General features: G+C 32.5%; 2 protein-coding genes across 2 annotated transcripts; one reads left to right on the top strand and one right to left on the bottom strand.

The window, feature by feature from the left end:
• The first annotated feature begins 341 nt into the window (after nucleotides 1-341).
• LOC126902086 (uncharacterized) lies at nucleotides 342-2,397 on the top strand. Its single transcript, XM_050679109.1, has 2 exons — nucleotides 342-527; nucleotides 1,518-2,397. The coding sequence occupies exons 1-2, from the start codon at nucleotides 343-345 to the stop codon at nucleotides 2,395-2,397; spliced, it is 1,065 nt and encodes a 354-aa protein (XP_050535066.1). The 5' UTR covers nucleotide 342.
• Nucleotides 2,398-8,802: 6,405 nt separating this feature from the next.
• On the bottom strand, nucleotides 8,803-9,992 carry LOC126902085 (uncharacterized). The gene is made up of 2 exons (XM_050679107.1): nucleotides 9,830-9,992; nucleotides 8,803-9,231 (listed from the first exon to the last, which is right to left on the bottom strand). The coding sequence occupies exons 1-2, from the start codon at nucleotides 9,878-9,880 to the stop codon at nucleotides 8,803-8,805; spliced, it is 480 nt and encodes a 159-aa protein (XP_050535064.1). The 5' UTR covers nucleotides 9,881-9,992.
• Between the last annotated feature and the right edge of the window lie 6,691 nt (nucleotides 9,993-16,683).

The following is a 16,683-nucleotide window of genomic DNA, read 5'->3' as shown; positions in this document are numbered from 1 at the left end:
CAAATGATTTTTTAATTTTCAAAAATACATAGGAGTACAAGGATACTTAGAAAATGATACTTGACGCGCGATGAAAACGCTGTCAAAACCTAAGGCCGGTTTCACACATACACGGTTTTCGCACGGCACACCGCACAGCTGCTAGCGCTGCGCTGGTAGTAACGTATGTTATTACAGAGTTGTATTCATTGTAGTCATTGTTTATTGTCATAAACGGTTGTGCTGATGAACAATAATAAAAAAATTGCTCTTATAGTTCTAAACAGACGCCATCAGCGTTGTGTTAGAAATATACGGAAAAGAATTTATTGGATTCATCCATATATTTCTACAAGGAAAGAAATGAGCGACTTTTATACTACGTTTAAGGACCTTCGAGAACACGAGTATAAGTTTTTTATTTATTTTCGAATGTCCATAAAATCTTTTGATGAATTACACGACCGGCTAAAAAAAACATTGCAGCGTCAGAATACTTTCATGAGAGACTGCATCGAACCTTTACAAATGTTAGCTGTAACCCTGAGGTAAGTAAATAACAAATACAAATTATTAAATTTTTTTAATAATATTTTATGTATTAAAATGTAGCAAACTTTTACAATTTATTTGTGAATATTAGAAATTATTTATTAGTCTTTAAGAAGAAAAAACAATGCATTTTACAAGTATTACTTAATAAATAATAGTACAAAAAAAAAATATAATACAATATATATTATGTATAGTATCTGAATTATTAAGTAAAATCTAAATCTAATAATGATGAGTCGTCTGTGTAAGTACTGACAACGGAAGATGGATTGTCGTCAATATGGTTATATTGGCGAGGGACGTTTTTATGTTTGGGGCGATGCTCTGTAGTTTGATAATGCATAGAAGATATTCCTGGTTGATTCGTAGACAGTTGCAGATCATAGTTATGCATATTTCTTTGCGTAGGAGTATAGCGATTATAATTAATACTTGGAGCTGTTGTTAATGAATGAGAGTTGAAATCCGTGTTAGGTTGTTGTGATTGAAACCGGCTCTGCTTAATATTGGTCAATAATTGTAGTACACCCATCTGGAAGTTTATAGTTTCATCTTCTGTAAATGTATGCAAAGTTGGAACAATGCCTTTGAAAAATGAAATGTGACGATCTTCTGGTTCTTCCAACGCTTTTAACATTCTCATCTCAACCTCATCTATTTTTCTTTTACGAGATCCAAGTTGCTTTTTTGGTGGTATTTTAAATTGGCCTCTTTTGTTGTCATTTTCTAAAAAATTTGGTTCATTATCTTCGTTACCCGAGTTGATAGATAAACTATCTTCAGTTGACCGTGGACTGAATACTTTTGTTAAAAATTTTAGCTGTTCTGCGTATACATATTTCTTTATTGCTGATGCACCAGCTCCAGATTTATTTAGCGATTTCTCTTTTTTTATAGACTTATGAAATGCATCTCGAATATTTACCCATCGTTTCATAACTTCCTCACCTAAAAAAATTTTAAATAATTTACTTTGGTTTCAGGTATCTAGCAAGTGGGTGTACTTTCACAGATTTACATCTCAGTTATAGACTTGGCATTTCAACCATCAGCAACATCGTTAAAAAAGTATGTATTAGTATCTGGGAAGTAATGTTACGGGAATGTATACCTCTTCCTACTAAAGAAAAATGGGAATTGATTGCTGAAGAATTTGAGAAACGAGCTAATTTTCCACACTGTTTAGGGGCAGTCGATGGAGAGCATATCAGAATTATTAATCCTTTGGGTTCAATGTATCATAATTACAAAGGTTATTCTTCTGTAGTTTTAATGGCTGTAGCTGATGATAATTATCGCTTTATATACGTCGACATTGGGAGTTACGGAAAAGATTGTGACTCATCTGTATTTAAAAGGTCATCATTGTGGACATCAGTTATAAACGGTAATCTAGAAATACCAACTGAAACTAATGTTACCGGAATAGAAAATCACATGTTACAATATTATTTCCTTGGAGACGAAGCATTTGCGCTCCATAAACATTTACTTCGTCCTTTTGGTGGATCGCAACTTTCAGAAAAAAAAAGGATATTTAATTATCGCCTAAGTAGGGTTCGAAGATTTGTGGAATGCACATTCGGCATTTTGAGCAACAAATGGAGAATATTTCACAGACCAATAAACTTAGAACCCGACTTTGCAGTGACAATTGTCAAAGCTTGTGTCATTCTACATAATTTTGTTCGAGACAGAAACGGATACCAAGTGGAAGACACCGAAGTAATAATAGGTCTGGAAGAAGTACAGAGAGAACATGAGACACGAGGAGGATTACCAGCTAATAACATCCGAAATGTTCTAAGTGATTATTTTGCATCAAATGCAGGGGCTTTAGAGTGGCAAATGTTAAAAATATAGAACTTATACGTCATAATTATTGTATACTTGAATATTATTAATAAAGTATGCGATATACGTCATAGTATAATATAAATATTAAAAGTATTTTATGAATTGTTTTAACTACAAAAAATAAATTTAATAATATGTTAATTTACCGTAATCATTTTTTTGTTTATCGTCGTAATTATTGAAATCACTATTCAACTCCATACACACTTCTTTCCAGGCTTTCTTCGTTTCATTTCTATCCTGATATAGGTTGGATGTTTTATCCCACAATACGATCTTCTATAAGTGAAATTAATAAATCGACAACCATAGTTGTCATTTTAATTTTTTTATACTCGGAGAAAAATTAATTGTAGAAAAATTAATTGAGTGTGCCGTGCGACGACCGTACCGCGTGTGTGTGAACAGTATCGTATTATGCAATACATTACTGACCGCAAACATGTCGTGAACCGTGTGGACTTGCACGGCTGCAACACGGACACGGCACGGTCGCGATAATGTGTGAAACCTTTCATAAACTGTCATATATTAGTAATTCGTCGCGGAACCATTTAGACAGAAACCGTATATGTGTGAAAAGGCCCTAAGTGTTTGAATAAACCAATTGTTCTATTTTTGCCAAACGGCAAAAATCAAACATGAGCGTAGGCCATCATTGGAAACGCGCTTCTTTATTGCAGTGTGTAAGCGATTATAGAAATATACAGTATCAATTTAGACTATTGTCGCCAGCGTTTCCGACGAAAAAGCATAGTGTGAAACCGGCTTTATGAAATAAAACTGTACTTATCTGTTCGCGCCGAGTGTGATAGCTGCACTGATTGGGTGTAATCAGGTGGTAGTGCTTGTGCGCTATCACCTGTTAAGACGCCTTATCAGTTTATTACTGTTGTTCGGTCGGTTTTTTTTTTGTAAAAATGTAATGTGTTCCTGTAGTAGTATTATACAGTTTTTAGTTTAAGTTACATCGGTTTTCATTTGAATTAATTGTTGTTTTTGTATGAATCAATAAAAACTTTGTTCAAGTTTCGTTTTAAAATACATTATTCATATTATTATTTGAGGACCTATAGTTGTTTTCATTTTGTTTCTTCTTTTTTTCTTTTATATTGTGACACGGCACCGCCTTTTGCTCTAGGCTGGCGCTCACCCGTGTCTCTCTCGATATCAGCCGTCCAGCTATTAATATGACAATCGGTTGTCATCGGTCGTCTCCCCGCCCTTGACACTGAGATAAGGCCGCCGCCGAATATGGATTACCGAGATTGCTTTCTATTCCGTTTTCGACGTACACCTAACTGGTTGCTCGACTCCGTTTTTGCGCCCTCTGTTTACCTTTCTGCCTTTTTGGTTTGTTTTATTGTACAACGTTTAGCGTCGGTTATACCGGGACCTTGACTTATCCTACATCTTAGGATACTACAGTGCGGTGTAACTAGTGTTGGCGTTATATCAAAACCGCCAGTGCGAACTATATCAATATATATATATAATACTATTTACTCGTCAGTGCGGCTTTGCATTAGTTTACCTTCTGGTTTAATTTATTCACCAGTGCGACTTTACCTTAGTCTTATTTTGTGTTTTACTACGAATCAACTGTGCGGTCAACCTTTTCTTTTTGGATTACGTATTAATTGGTTGGTGCATTGCTGTAATAAAAACTACAGATATTGTCTTACTGTTATAAATGGTAATTCATTTTATTTATATAGAGCATAGCCGCATTTGTATTCATTAGTCTGGGTAAGTTTATTTTATATAACCAAAACAAAAAATATTTTTCCTTTAGCGATTTTAAATTGATTAAAAATTTTTGTTGATTAATATTTGCCCCTATATTCATCCGTACGGCAAAGTTCTAATTCCCATTTATACTTGGGATCTTTATTTTTAGAACAGCCCAGGCGGCAACATTATCAATAATGGAATACATATCACAGAGAATGCTTAATATTAGTTATTTAAGAAGGTGTATGTTACGTTAAAAATAAACTAGTGAACAATAGAAGAATTTCCGGGAAGAGCGATAAAGAATAATGCTTACTACGTTAAGGTTATATACAATTTTTTTTTATTGAATAGATGTTGTTTGTTATGCTGGTGGACAATTATTGTAAACAGATTAATATAGATCGGCCCTAAAGGTTGATTATTTTACTGGCGAGTAGTATTTATATATTTTATATAACATTAAATTCTAAATATGTTTCAGAGTAGAACGGCCGTACTGTGTAATTCTCCGAATTATGCGTCAAATTAAAATAAATATAGTTTAAAAAAACTAAAAAACACGCTTTTAATGCACATCGAACAAAAAAGTTAAAAATAATTTTTAAAATTAACTTAAAACAATAATGAACGAAAAATACTAGAATTATTGTTTTAAGTTAATTTTAAAAATTATTTTTAACTTTTTAGTTCGATGTGCATTAAAAGCGTGTTTTTTAGTTTTTTTAAACTATATTTATTTTTCACTTTTTAGTTTCATGTTATTATAGTAGTTACTATCAATATCATGGTTGTAAGGGGTAACTGGAAATCAGGGTTCGATTCCGGAGAGGGAGTCTAAGAAACGGCTACCACATCCAAGGAAAGCAGCAGGCGCGCAACGTGGTGGTAGTGACGAAAAATGACATACGGGAATCATCCCCCGTAATCGGAATGAATATACTACATATCTCTTAATGAGTATAAAGCGTATTAATATATAAATTATAATAGTAATTAGAATATATATATATTGACACTGCACCGCCTTTTGCTCTAGGCTGGCGCTCACCCGTGTCTCTCGATATCAGCCGTCCAGCTATTAATATGACAATCGGTTGTCATCGGTCGTCTCCCCGCCCTTGACACTGAGATAAGGCCGCCGCCGAATATGGATTACCGATATTGCGTCCTGTTCCGTTTTTGACGTACACCTCGACTGGTGTATTTTTCCTGTTTCGTTTCTTTCTTTCGACGTATATAGTGGAAGCTAATGTGACAACTGTTGATACATACGTATATCTGGATTCATAGATAATTGTGCGCCTTTTACTCGTTAAGTGAACGCTATAACCACATATACGTAAATATATATATATATCTATATATTTATAGGTAATTGTGCGCCTTTTTCTTTTAAGTGAACGCGACAACTGTATATATACTTGTAAATATATATTTATAAATCATTGTGCGCCCCTTTTGGATTACGCGTTAATATATATATATACATGTAAAGCGACCTAAGTACGTAAACGTATCACGCATGATATATAGCCGTGTTTTGTGGGCGGGAGTGGCGGGGGGAACATTATACACGAGGCATATACGGCGTCGGCTGTAGGAATATATCAATGAATATTAATACATGAATATATATATTAATATTAGCGGTGGCGGTAGGCACTTTCGCGGGCGTCGACGACACGATGTTCGGCGTGATCCTGGGGCGTCAAAAGGTTAGCAGCGTAGATGACGACGGTGCGCGAGTGCGGATCAGTTTGTTGACGTTGTCACTTTGACAACGAGAAGAAGACTACGGTGTCATTAGCGGCGGGACATCGTGCGGCACTTGCTGGACTTTGCACCGCGGCGTATAACGCGCGGTGTTGGTCAGTTAAATACTCATAAAATAAATCGACGGCTGATAAAGGTGGCACGAGTCGTGGGGCATCGTGTATAATGAAACGACGCGAGGCCGTGTCAATCACAATAAAAATTTGTTAAATATATATATATAACTAATGACACGCGCGCGTCTACGGGTTGGAAAATATTGTTGTCTACGACTGGTGAGCGGGGTAGGACGAATGCGTTACGACAGTCTAGTCTCAAGGTCATACACGACGGAATACGCGACATAATAACACGTGCCACGTGGAGTTACAAACTTACAAACAACAAACATACATGTGAAACTAATATAAGCGTGTTAATTACGTTTGTTTTCCAGTGGTGGTTTCTGAAATAACTGGATTAAATAAAAAACTCCTTAAATGTTTTAAAGGGATTTTAAGTACAATTGGCGTGTAATGATGTAAATCAAGAGAAATATGAGAATTATGCAAAAGATACTTTTATGGTGTATTTAAAATTTTATCCTTTGTATAGAATTGGTTTCTACATCACGGATACTATGTCTTTCAAGTTTCCATAGGATTTAAATACATAGTTAAAAAGTTATTGAACTTGCTCATTTTCCAATTTGTAGTTTATTTGAGGAAGTGTGAAATATAGATATCACATTTAGACGCTAAAATACCCGTAAAACTTTGAGATAAGATACCAACACAGACTTCATACATATCCTTTTCATTTCATCTGATTCTCTTATTATTTTTATTAGTTTGCAAGCGGTCTTTTTAGATTAGTAATTCGGCCTGTAACAACAACGTGGTTTGCCACTTGCATAACGACTAGCTAGAGTAGCAAGGGTCGCCACCACCTAGGCGAGGTGTCACACCTATCAGATATGATTACCGGACCATAGGTGGAATTTAATTTTAAGTTAATTAAAAGTATAATCTAAGTTAATATGTCGTTATATGTATAAATTACTATAATGCCTCGTGGTTTATAGAACACAATTATGACAATCAAAGTTGTATGTGGTTGATATGTAAAACATACCGTAGCCCGTGTCTAGATTAAGGAATAGGGATAAATACACGCGAGTAATTAAGTTGTTTGGCCGCCGATCATTTGTAGCGCCACTTGCGTACCACCGGCCAACGCGATCTGAATTGTTGCGCGTCGTGGTGTACGGCGAGTCTGGTTTTGGCGCTTAAGCTATTGGGAACGATCCTATGACGGACAGTGGAGCGCTTCAATTTGAGAGTCCACAGCTAAGTTCCGTGATCGCCGGTTTAATAGCCAAAAAGAAATTTTGGATGCTCAACCACGGTTTCTTGTTGTGAAGAACGTGTCTGGTCCTTGTATACGGGTGAACGCAGTGGCCAGCTTGCATATAAAGAATTTAAATATAAAAGTGTCCAGTAACGGTAGATTAATTTATGTAATATTGTATTTAGTCATAATAAAATTTACATTTGTTCTGTCAAAGAATATTGTCATTACATTAATTTATTTAGTCAAGTCGTGTCCATAATAGGCGAAGATACTGGGTGCTCCGACCAAGAGGTGTTTTCGAGTCGGTGGTATATCATAAGTTACTCGCGCAATAAAATAAATATTGAAATTAATAAGGAAATTTAATTTAATTGTTAAAAAAAGAAAATTAAGTTTAACATGGACAAAAATGCGAATGCATGAAAAGCCATGTCTACAAATAAAGGCAATACAAATAAAATAAAATATTTAAACAAATAATATTACAAACATCACGGACTGTATTGGAACACATCCGTTAATGTTAACAGGAAATTAATGAAGAACACCAGGAGCGGTCTGGACACTCGCTCCTTGGCGTTGGCTAGAAGAAAAGGGAAACACGTGCTCTCCACACATAAACAAAATTAAGTTAATTTACAATAAAATAATTAATAAAATATAGCTCATTACATAAATATAATATAAAAAAGAAAACGATACCCGGTCTCCGAAGAGACCCATCCGATAGTCTGGATGCTTCGTCGAAAAAACCTGGCCGTTCGCCGTTTGCGGCTCTACTCCATCATTGTACAAAAAGTGTCAATCAAAAAATAAACGTGTGCACCCTAGCACGGTCAATGACAGAAGAAAGAATAGAGAAGAGTCAACACCGATCTAACGGCAATTTCATATCGATAACGGCCAGTCTTTTTGGAAGGGATCAATACTGATAAACAATTCGATTTTAATTATATTTCTCTTTTATCGCCTTATCTAGCGGTCAGAGGCAAAATAATGAGTGGTTGACACCGCTGTGTCAGAAAAAGGTTCTTTCGCGCGATAAAATAAATAAGTAGACATAACAAAAAATCATAAACGGTCCACCTTCGAATTTGTGACGTTACAGAAACCCCCCTTGAGAAGGTTTGAAACAACGTGACAAATCTTCTCAAAAAGAGAAAACGAACACTCAAAGTGGACCTCAACCTTTAAGCAAAACAAGAAAAACAAAATTAAAATAGAATAAAGAGAATAAAATAAAATAAATTGAAAATAAATCAATCAAATATACATTATGAGATAATGAAATCATATAAAATTATTATTAAGAATTGAATAAAACGAAATTTAAAATAGAATCAATTTTATAGACTAGACGTAGACATTGGAGACAAGTACTTTTTGAGAAAGATCACATTAAATGTACCCCGAAGCTTTCCTGTCTCTGGATCTTTCACAACATATGCATTTTGATGTTTAACATCAGTAACAACAAATGGTCCTTCGTACAATAAAAAAAATTTGCTGATCATTCGGTCCACACTAGAACTAAGTTTATGAGAACGAACGAGAACTAAATCTCCTATTTTAAAGGAAATAGCAGGGCCTTGTACGATCGTGACGCAGTTTTCGTTGATTTGATTTGTAAAGTTGCATTTCACGGGCCATTATATATTTCTGTTCTTTGGATAAGTCTGAACCTGGAGGAAACTGTATTATTTTCTTTATAGGAGATGATTTTATATCACGGCAAAACAATTCGTTTGGTGTAAATCCAGTAGCTTCGTGAAGAGTATTGTTAATTACCCATTCAATATAGGGGACATATCGTGGCCAATTAGAGTGGTATTCATGACAATATGTTCTAAAAAATCGACCCAACTCACGCATAACTCTTTCTGATGGATTCGATTGTGGATGATACACACTTGTGTGGGTTGGTGAAATGCCTAACTCAATCAAACGTGATTGCCAAATTCGGCTGCCAAATTGTTTTGCTTGATCTGACACTACAACCTGCGGCTTTCCATAAGTGGCAATATAATCATTAGTCATTCGATTGATCATAGCTAACGCGGTAGCTTTCTTCAAAAAATATTTTTCCTTTAGCGATTTTAAATTGATTAAAAATTTTTGTTGATTAATATTTGCCCCTATATTCATCCGTACGGCAAAGTTCTAATTCCCATTTATACTTGGGATCTTTATTTTTAGAACAGCCCAGGCGGCAACATTATCAATAATGGAATACATATCACAGAGAATGCTTAATATTAGTTATTTAAGAAGGTGTATGTTACGTTAAAAATAAACTAGTGAACAATAGAAGAATTTCCGGGAAGAGCGATAAAGAATAATGCTTACTACGTTAAGGTTATATACAATTTTTTTTTATTGAATAGATGTTGTTTGTTATGCTGGTGGACAATTATTTTAAACAGATTAATATAGATCGGCCCTAAAGGTTGATTATTTTACTGGCGAGTAGTATTTATATATTTTATATAACATTAAATTCTAAATATGTTTCAGAGTAGAACGGCCGTACTGTGTAATTCTCCGAATTATGCGTCAAATTAAAATAAATATAAAAAAAAAANTCTGACACTACAACCTGCGGCTTTCCATAAGTGGCAATATAATCATTAGTCATTCGATTGATCATAGCTAACGCGGTAGCTTTCTTCAAAGGATACAGTCGAACAAAACTAAAAATAAGGGCTCCACGACTCTCTAAAGTTTGGAGTTTATTAAGTAAAAATCATAACAGACTTTAACGTTATGGGTCTGAAATCGATAAGCGCTACCAGTTTTAAGTAATAGACTACCTGTTTTGTCAAAGTAAATCGGTAATTCATATCACTACATAAAATAATAATATACCGTGACACGGCCACGGCGTTGTCACACGTTGACACCACGCGGTCGTGTCAGCTCCTTCTCAGCCACCGCTTAACTGTAAACCGGACCGTCACACACACGCGTTATCGTCGTGGTGTAAAGTCCAACAAATGCCTAGCGTCGTATACCCCGCCGCAATAATACGTACAGTCAGTTATCCCCGTGACACCTTTATATGCGTTTCCTTTTCGGTCTTCGTTTTTCTGTTTGTGCTCTCGATACTTGTACTACGGATATACATATTTTTTTCTTAAGTGTTTTCTTTCAATATCATCTACTGACTCTGCACCATACAACTGAGTCTATCATTCTCAATACTTTGTTTTTTTTGTTTTTCTTCTTTTATTGTAATTTACACAATAAACTTCGGGTCACGCCCGTGAGTACTCAGACACCTTGTGCGTTTAAATTCTTTCACAACAACCGGTATCAACCGTTTAGAAAAACTACTTCTTTTTTTCTTCAAATATCGTATATTTTAAAGTAGTTTATCTTGTTTAAAATTCATAATTTTTAATTTTTTTTTTTTTTTGCTAAGCACTTTTTTTTATAACGAACAAAAATATATAAAAAATATACGGAGTTGTTATTTGAAAATCTGAAGTTAATACAAGTTCTAAGTATAAGGGATGTGGTGATGGAAATTTAATTTTTCTTGTGAAACGACCATCAAAGATCCCATAAAGATAAAAAAAAAAAATTGTTTATAAAACTTGTATATTTAAAGATATTACGTGAATAGCATCTATCCCATATTGTAAATGCTGCTGTGTATTTACAGAAAATAGTCAATTGTTGAACTATTGGATTTTATGTATCAAACACAATATCTTTAACATAATATATTATATTTTCTTTCGAAACGTTAATTTTTATACCAGGAAAAGTAATTTAATTATAATAGTGTTTATTAACATAAATAAATGAAGTCTATGTACCCCCCTTAATTTAAAACGGTATCATTAAGAAAATAGTTAAATAAAACTCGGCATAAGAGTAATAATCGATAGTTGATAACTAGATAATCGATAGATAAGGCCATTTGATTCTTCGGGCTAGTCTTCTGCTTATTCTTCATTCAACGTTTTACATCGTAGGTGGCAACTGTAAGTATTCTTGTTATCTGTTATTGTAAATTAGCCTTTTTTGACGCGCATATTTAAAAATGAATAAGTTATTTTATATTAAAATTTCTTTAGTTTGTTATTAATATAGTTTCAATATTGAAATTACGTGTTTATTCAAAAATGCCTTAAATATATTGTTAATATTGAATTAATAATTTTAATATTGTACGTCTTTAATTTATGAGGCTTTACTAAGGTAAACTCTAATGCCGCTGTTAGATACAAAGAGACCCAAAGCAAATATGGTTTTTTGAGGCCTTGTTATATTTTTTTGTTATAATTGAGACTTTTTCTTTTACTTTTTTCTAACTTTGATTGGTTGCATTAGGTCCGCGCCCAAGAAATCCCGTTCTCTAGCGCAAAACAATTCTGTAACTAATATCTAAAATTTTGTTTTGTCAAAAAAATGTGTTTTTTAGTTTTGTAAAATACATGTCACTCGTGTCTCTTGCATTCTAAACCCCTTATATCGCAGTACGAGTATTTTGTACTGAATATTTTTATTTTTTCTATCGCTTTCTGATTTTTAGCTTTCGTTTTTCTGTTTGCAAGACTCGTAGCCACAAAATTTTGTAGTTATGAGGTGCATCTAAAATAACATGTAAAGAGTTTAAATTATAAAATTTATTTTTCCATGTAAAATATTTAGAATGAACTTCACTGCTATAAATAGTTCTTTGAAATATTTTTTTAATCTAATTAAATTTTAACAAAACAATTATTTTTATCACTAATTTTAATCTATCTTATCTAAACAATATGATGATTGACATTTCACTAAAAGTTATATCTATTTTTTAATTAATGAATCATAATTAAAAGTGTAAATAAGGAGGTTAATGTAATTAAAACTCCTTATAAATTATCTATAGATCTATGTCTAATTATTATTATTTTGTTCTAGATGTATTTCACTTTCACCAATTGTGGGGGGGTAGGTGGAGGTGGAGGTAAAAAAAGGGGGCCACCACAGCCCAAATATGAAAGCAAAAAAAAATTTAGAGGTGGTAAGTTATTAAAAATTTTTTTACATAATGTTCTATTACTATAGAGGTGAGTGGGGTAATTGTTAATTTATATTTTCTCCAGGATTATTTATCAGCTTTTATTTTATTTTAAAAGTTCTGGTCCTTATACGTGTTACTATCATTAAATATAACATGGAAATATAATCATGTGCATTGATCATTTAAAATACATTCATAACTACCCCAATTTACCTTATATTTGGATTTAAAAAAAACTTTAATTGAAGATTACAATGATTTACACTATTTTTATCAATTTCAGCTTGCAATCACTGTGGCCAGAATGGCCACATTGTTAATCATTGTCATGTAAAAGGTAATAATTTTGTTTAATTCTCACTAGTAGTATAACCTATTATTTAGTTAGCAAATATTGGGTTATACTTTCAATGTGTTTTTATTCATGTATAATGTTTAATTTTGTCATTATACTTAATTGAGACTAATAAAATTATTGCTAATTTCAATTATTTTTTTTAGCTGCTGGTCTGCCTCCAATAGCAAAAAAGTGCTCTTATTGTGGTCTCCCCGGGCACGGGGAAATGGAATGCCATGTCAAAGATAATATTTGTGATATATTTCTTTTTAAATTTAATAACATTCTAAAAGTAATTTTTTCTCATCTAAAAACTGTTTTTTTAATTTTTATGTCTTGCTTTAATAATTAACGTAAGCCTAAAAGTTAATCCTGATTTATTTTATGTCGCATATTTAATAAATGGTATTGTGTCAATTGTTACTAATGTCGTCAACCCATAATTATTTTGTAAATTTTAGTTTTAAGGAATTTATATGTAACATCGTGTAATTACTAGAAAGTAAGATTATACTGCCTAATACTTTAATTGAAGAAAGTATTATGGTTTTAATATTTAATGTTTATTTAATGAACACTGTAAATAAAAAAGGGGACTTGACCATCTTCTCGGTGGTCAGTGTTCAATAAGTGAATGTTACATTATAATTGTTATTATTTTGACTCTTCCTGACAACACTTATCCGCGTGATCGAACTTGGACTTAGAACACCCAGTTCATCACACTAAATCAATCATGAATAGTACACTAATTAAACAATATTGAAAATTATGATCTATTTTTACCTTGATAATAAATCCTTATTTTTTAATTATAGCAGCTGGATATCCACCTATGGCAACGATATGTGACTATTGCCATTACCCCGGGCACGGGGAACAGGAGTGCCACATTAAAGATACTTATTTATTTTAATATTTTTTCATTTGGTTTTTTAAGGTTTGTTGACAACCTTTATAAGATGCATTTTATATTTCTAGTTTATCTAGTTTATAATAAATTAAATTTGATTTTTAAATTTCAGTTGTTATGTACAACCTTAATTTTTAAAAATCAACATAGTAAAATTTATATTTTTATAATTAAATAAACAATTGATTAAAAGAAAAATTCTAACTAACAACAATTCTGATTGTAAAATTTTAAGTTCTATAACATTTTTTATTAATAAAAATTGCCTAATAAGTTTTAAATATGTGGAAAAAAATATATTTATTAATACTAAGGAATTTTTTATAGGTTCAATTTAATGAACACATAATCTATATAAATCTATTTTCAAATTTTATGTTGGCTTATGTAATTTTACACACAAAATAATTCAAATTACAGTGGTGCAAATCTTAGAGAATGCTACAATTATAGTTTTTTGAAATTGAAGATTTTAACTACTTCTTTTTTTTTATAACTTTATGAAACAATGATAAAAATACAATTATAAAGTAAATTGATAATATAGAATTTCAAAATATTTCTCAATTCCCTAAACGTTGGACCACTGTAAAACAATACCTATAAGATAACTAATTTAAACAAAAACATTTTTTTTAGCAGCAGGATTGCCGCCGCCGCCAACAACAAGCGCTTGGAAATAAAATATATATATATATATATATGTATATCTATATATTGACTTATATTATTTAATTATAATAAATTATATTATAAAAAAAATCTTTGTTGATTTGCTTTTATATGTCTTTCTTCATTGTATTTAATACAAAGTTCATAACCAGGTTCGTCGACCTAACAGAATATTGCAATTAAAAAAAGTGCTTAATACGTTTGATAACGTATTGACACACGTACTGGTCTCATCAACTTTACATTTATAACAATGATCGTAGACGAGTCCCTGTAATTTCATAACATATTTCGAAAGCTGATATTTTACATTAATTAGTTATCTAATTTGAACTTAATAGAACTATTATTATATTAAATTATTGAAATGTTTGAAATTTATTATTTTTTATCGTTCATAAATATATTAATTCATCAGCATGGTATGACAACTCGTTAACAGACATTAAGTTTTTAATTGTTTCTACCACCATTTCATTTACAAAATTATGATACAATTTTTTTTTAAGACATGGAGCATGATATTTTAAACTTTAATACCGTCTTTATCATTAAGTAGTAATTTAAAAATATATTGATGATTATAATAAAATTTAAAATAAAATTACGAAAAACTAAATGAGTTTCTCCGCTAAACCAACAATTCAATGTTTAATAAACGTATAAACTAAGTACACAGTTCTATATATTTTACAAAGCATAAGTAAGAGGCATTCAAAAACGCTAATAGCCTTTTAGTTGAATTTAAAGCAATCGCGACTCCTTAAATTTTGTCCAAATTACGCCGTAAAATAAAAACACTGATAAGAGCATTATTTGTTAACAAAAAAATGTTTTAAGAAATTTTGTCAAATCTGTTAAACACTCAATGCCGTCCCACTTGTTAATTCTAATAAATTCATGAACATAATTTGTTCATAAATTTAAATAATGAATACCAGACTTCGGACTGTCTACTACAAGTCATTTATAAATAGTTGATGACTTTTAGTAGGTGTGGTTACAATGAGTGTCTACAATTTTTTAACAACCTAAAAATTAATATTAATATTAATTAATATTAATATTTACAATTAATATTTAAAAGAGAAATTGTTTAAAAAGAGTAAAAGCAAAATACTATTTATCTGTAAGAACGGTCTATTATGATGATTATATTAACATTAAAATTGATATATTAATTCTTAATTACAATAGTTAACACTTGCATTACTCCGCAGAATACTACTGAATTTAATTAGTATGTACTATATAACCGATCAATTATAATATTAAATTATTTATCATATTACTACTTTAAGTATTATTTCTTTTTTGGACCGTTTCATTAATCTTAAAGACATTAGTAGGGTAATATTGGGAATTCTAGGCCCCCCCGCCTCACCCCTTCACCAACCCACCAGCACGGTGGGTGGTCGAGGTCGGGGGGGGGAGGGGCGTGTAACACAGTGGGCGTGGTCTTATCATTGTTGGGATAAGGGGAGGCGTGGTCTTATCATTGATTGGGTAAGAGGAGGCGTGGTCTTATCATTGATTGGGTAAGGGGAGGCGTGGTCTTATCATTGTTGGGATAAGGGGTGGCGTGGTCTTATCATTGTTGGGGTAGGGGGAGGCGTGGTCTTATCATAGATGAGGAAAGGGGAGGCGTGGTCTCACGATAGTGGGGGTAATAGGTAACTTAGGTGGGGGTGTTAATGTCAATCAAAATGGCGGTTAAAAGTGCGCATGCGCATTATAACTTCATGTCAGTGGTGGGGTAGGTAGCCATTCGGAAATGGTTGTCTCCTCCTATGATGTCATCTACTGGAGGGTAAGGTAAACCTCATGTGAACTGATAACGGTAACTGATAAGCGTACGTGTAAACATACACATTACATTGAAATAATGTACGTCAAATAGTGGCCGCCGTTGCCACTTTAACATATTTACTTAATATTAACGCTACGACTCCGTCAACAATTCCTATACAGGAAAGGGGTAATGAATCTTGACATAAACGAACCTATAATGTGTGGGGATGAATCCAACTATATTATTATTACTACTATATTATAATGCTCATAGACGTCAGCATTTTATGAGAACAATGACAATGTTTGTCGTTATGGCATAATTTCTAAGAATTTTATCATTGCCTACCAGACGCTTAGATAAACATACTTCTAACGTCAAAGGTACCGCCATATTATAACCCACATTACCGTCTACATTTAATAAAAACAAAGACAACGTCTGTTGTTATGGCATAATAAATTCTAAGAATTTTATCATCGTCTACCAGACGCTTAGGTCAGCAAATTTCAAATATAAAAGAAGTCACCGCACAGTAATGTCGTATGAATCTTATAATGGGTAACCAGACGCTTAGCTAAGCATATTTTCAACATCAAAGGTACCGCCATATTATAACGTTCATAGTCGTCTGCATTTTTATTTTTTACATAGTATTTTATCATTGCCTACCACCAGATGCTTAGAAAAACATCTCGTTAATATTAGTATATTACTAT

The sequence above is a fragment of the Daktulosphaira vitifoliae genome, unplaced genomic scaffold (genome assembly GCF_025091365.1).
Source record: "Daktulosphaira vitifoliae isolate Bord-2020 unplaced genomic scaffold, ASM2509136v1 Scaffold_3, whole genome shotgun sequence".
Classification (NCBI taxonomy): Eukaryota; Metazoa; Arthropoda; class Insecta; order Hemiptera; family Phylloxeridae; genus Daktulosphaira; species Daktulosphaira vitifoliae.
The sequence above is the reverse complement of the archived record's forward strand: the minus strand, read 5'-3'. Positions and strand labels throughout refer to the sequence as shown.

Excerpts from the sequence above, each read along its gene's own strand:
- LOC126902085 (XM_050679107.1), bottom strand. The coding sequence starts at position 9,880 with ATGATCAATCGAATGACTAATGATTATATTGCCACTTATGGAAAGCCG. Across the intron at positions 9,232-9,829 it reads CCACTTATGGAAAGCCGCAG|GTTGTAGTGTCAGATCAAGC; the intron begins GTTGTAGTGTCA and ends GGAAAGCCGCAG.
- LOC126902086 (XM_050679109.1), top strand. The coding sequence starts at position 343 with ATGAGCGACTTTTATACTACGTTTAAGGACCTTCGAGAACACGAGTAT. Across the intron at positions 528-1,517 it reads ATGTTAGCTGTAACCCTGAG|GTATCTAGCAAGTGGGTGTA; the intron begins GTAAGTAAATAA and ends CTTTGGTTTCAG.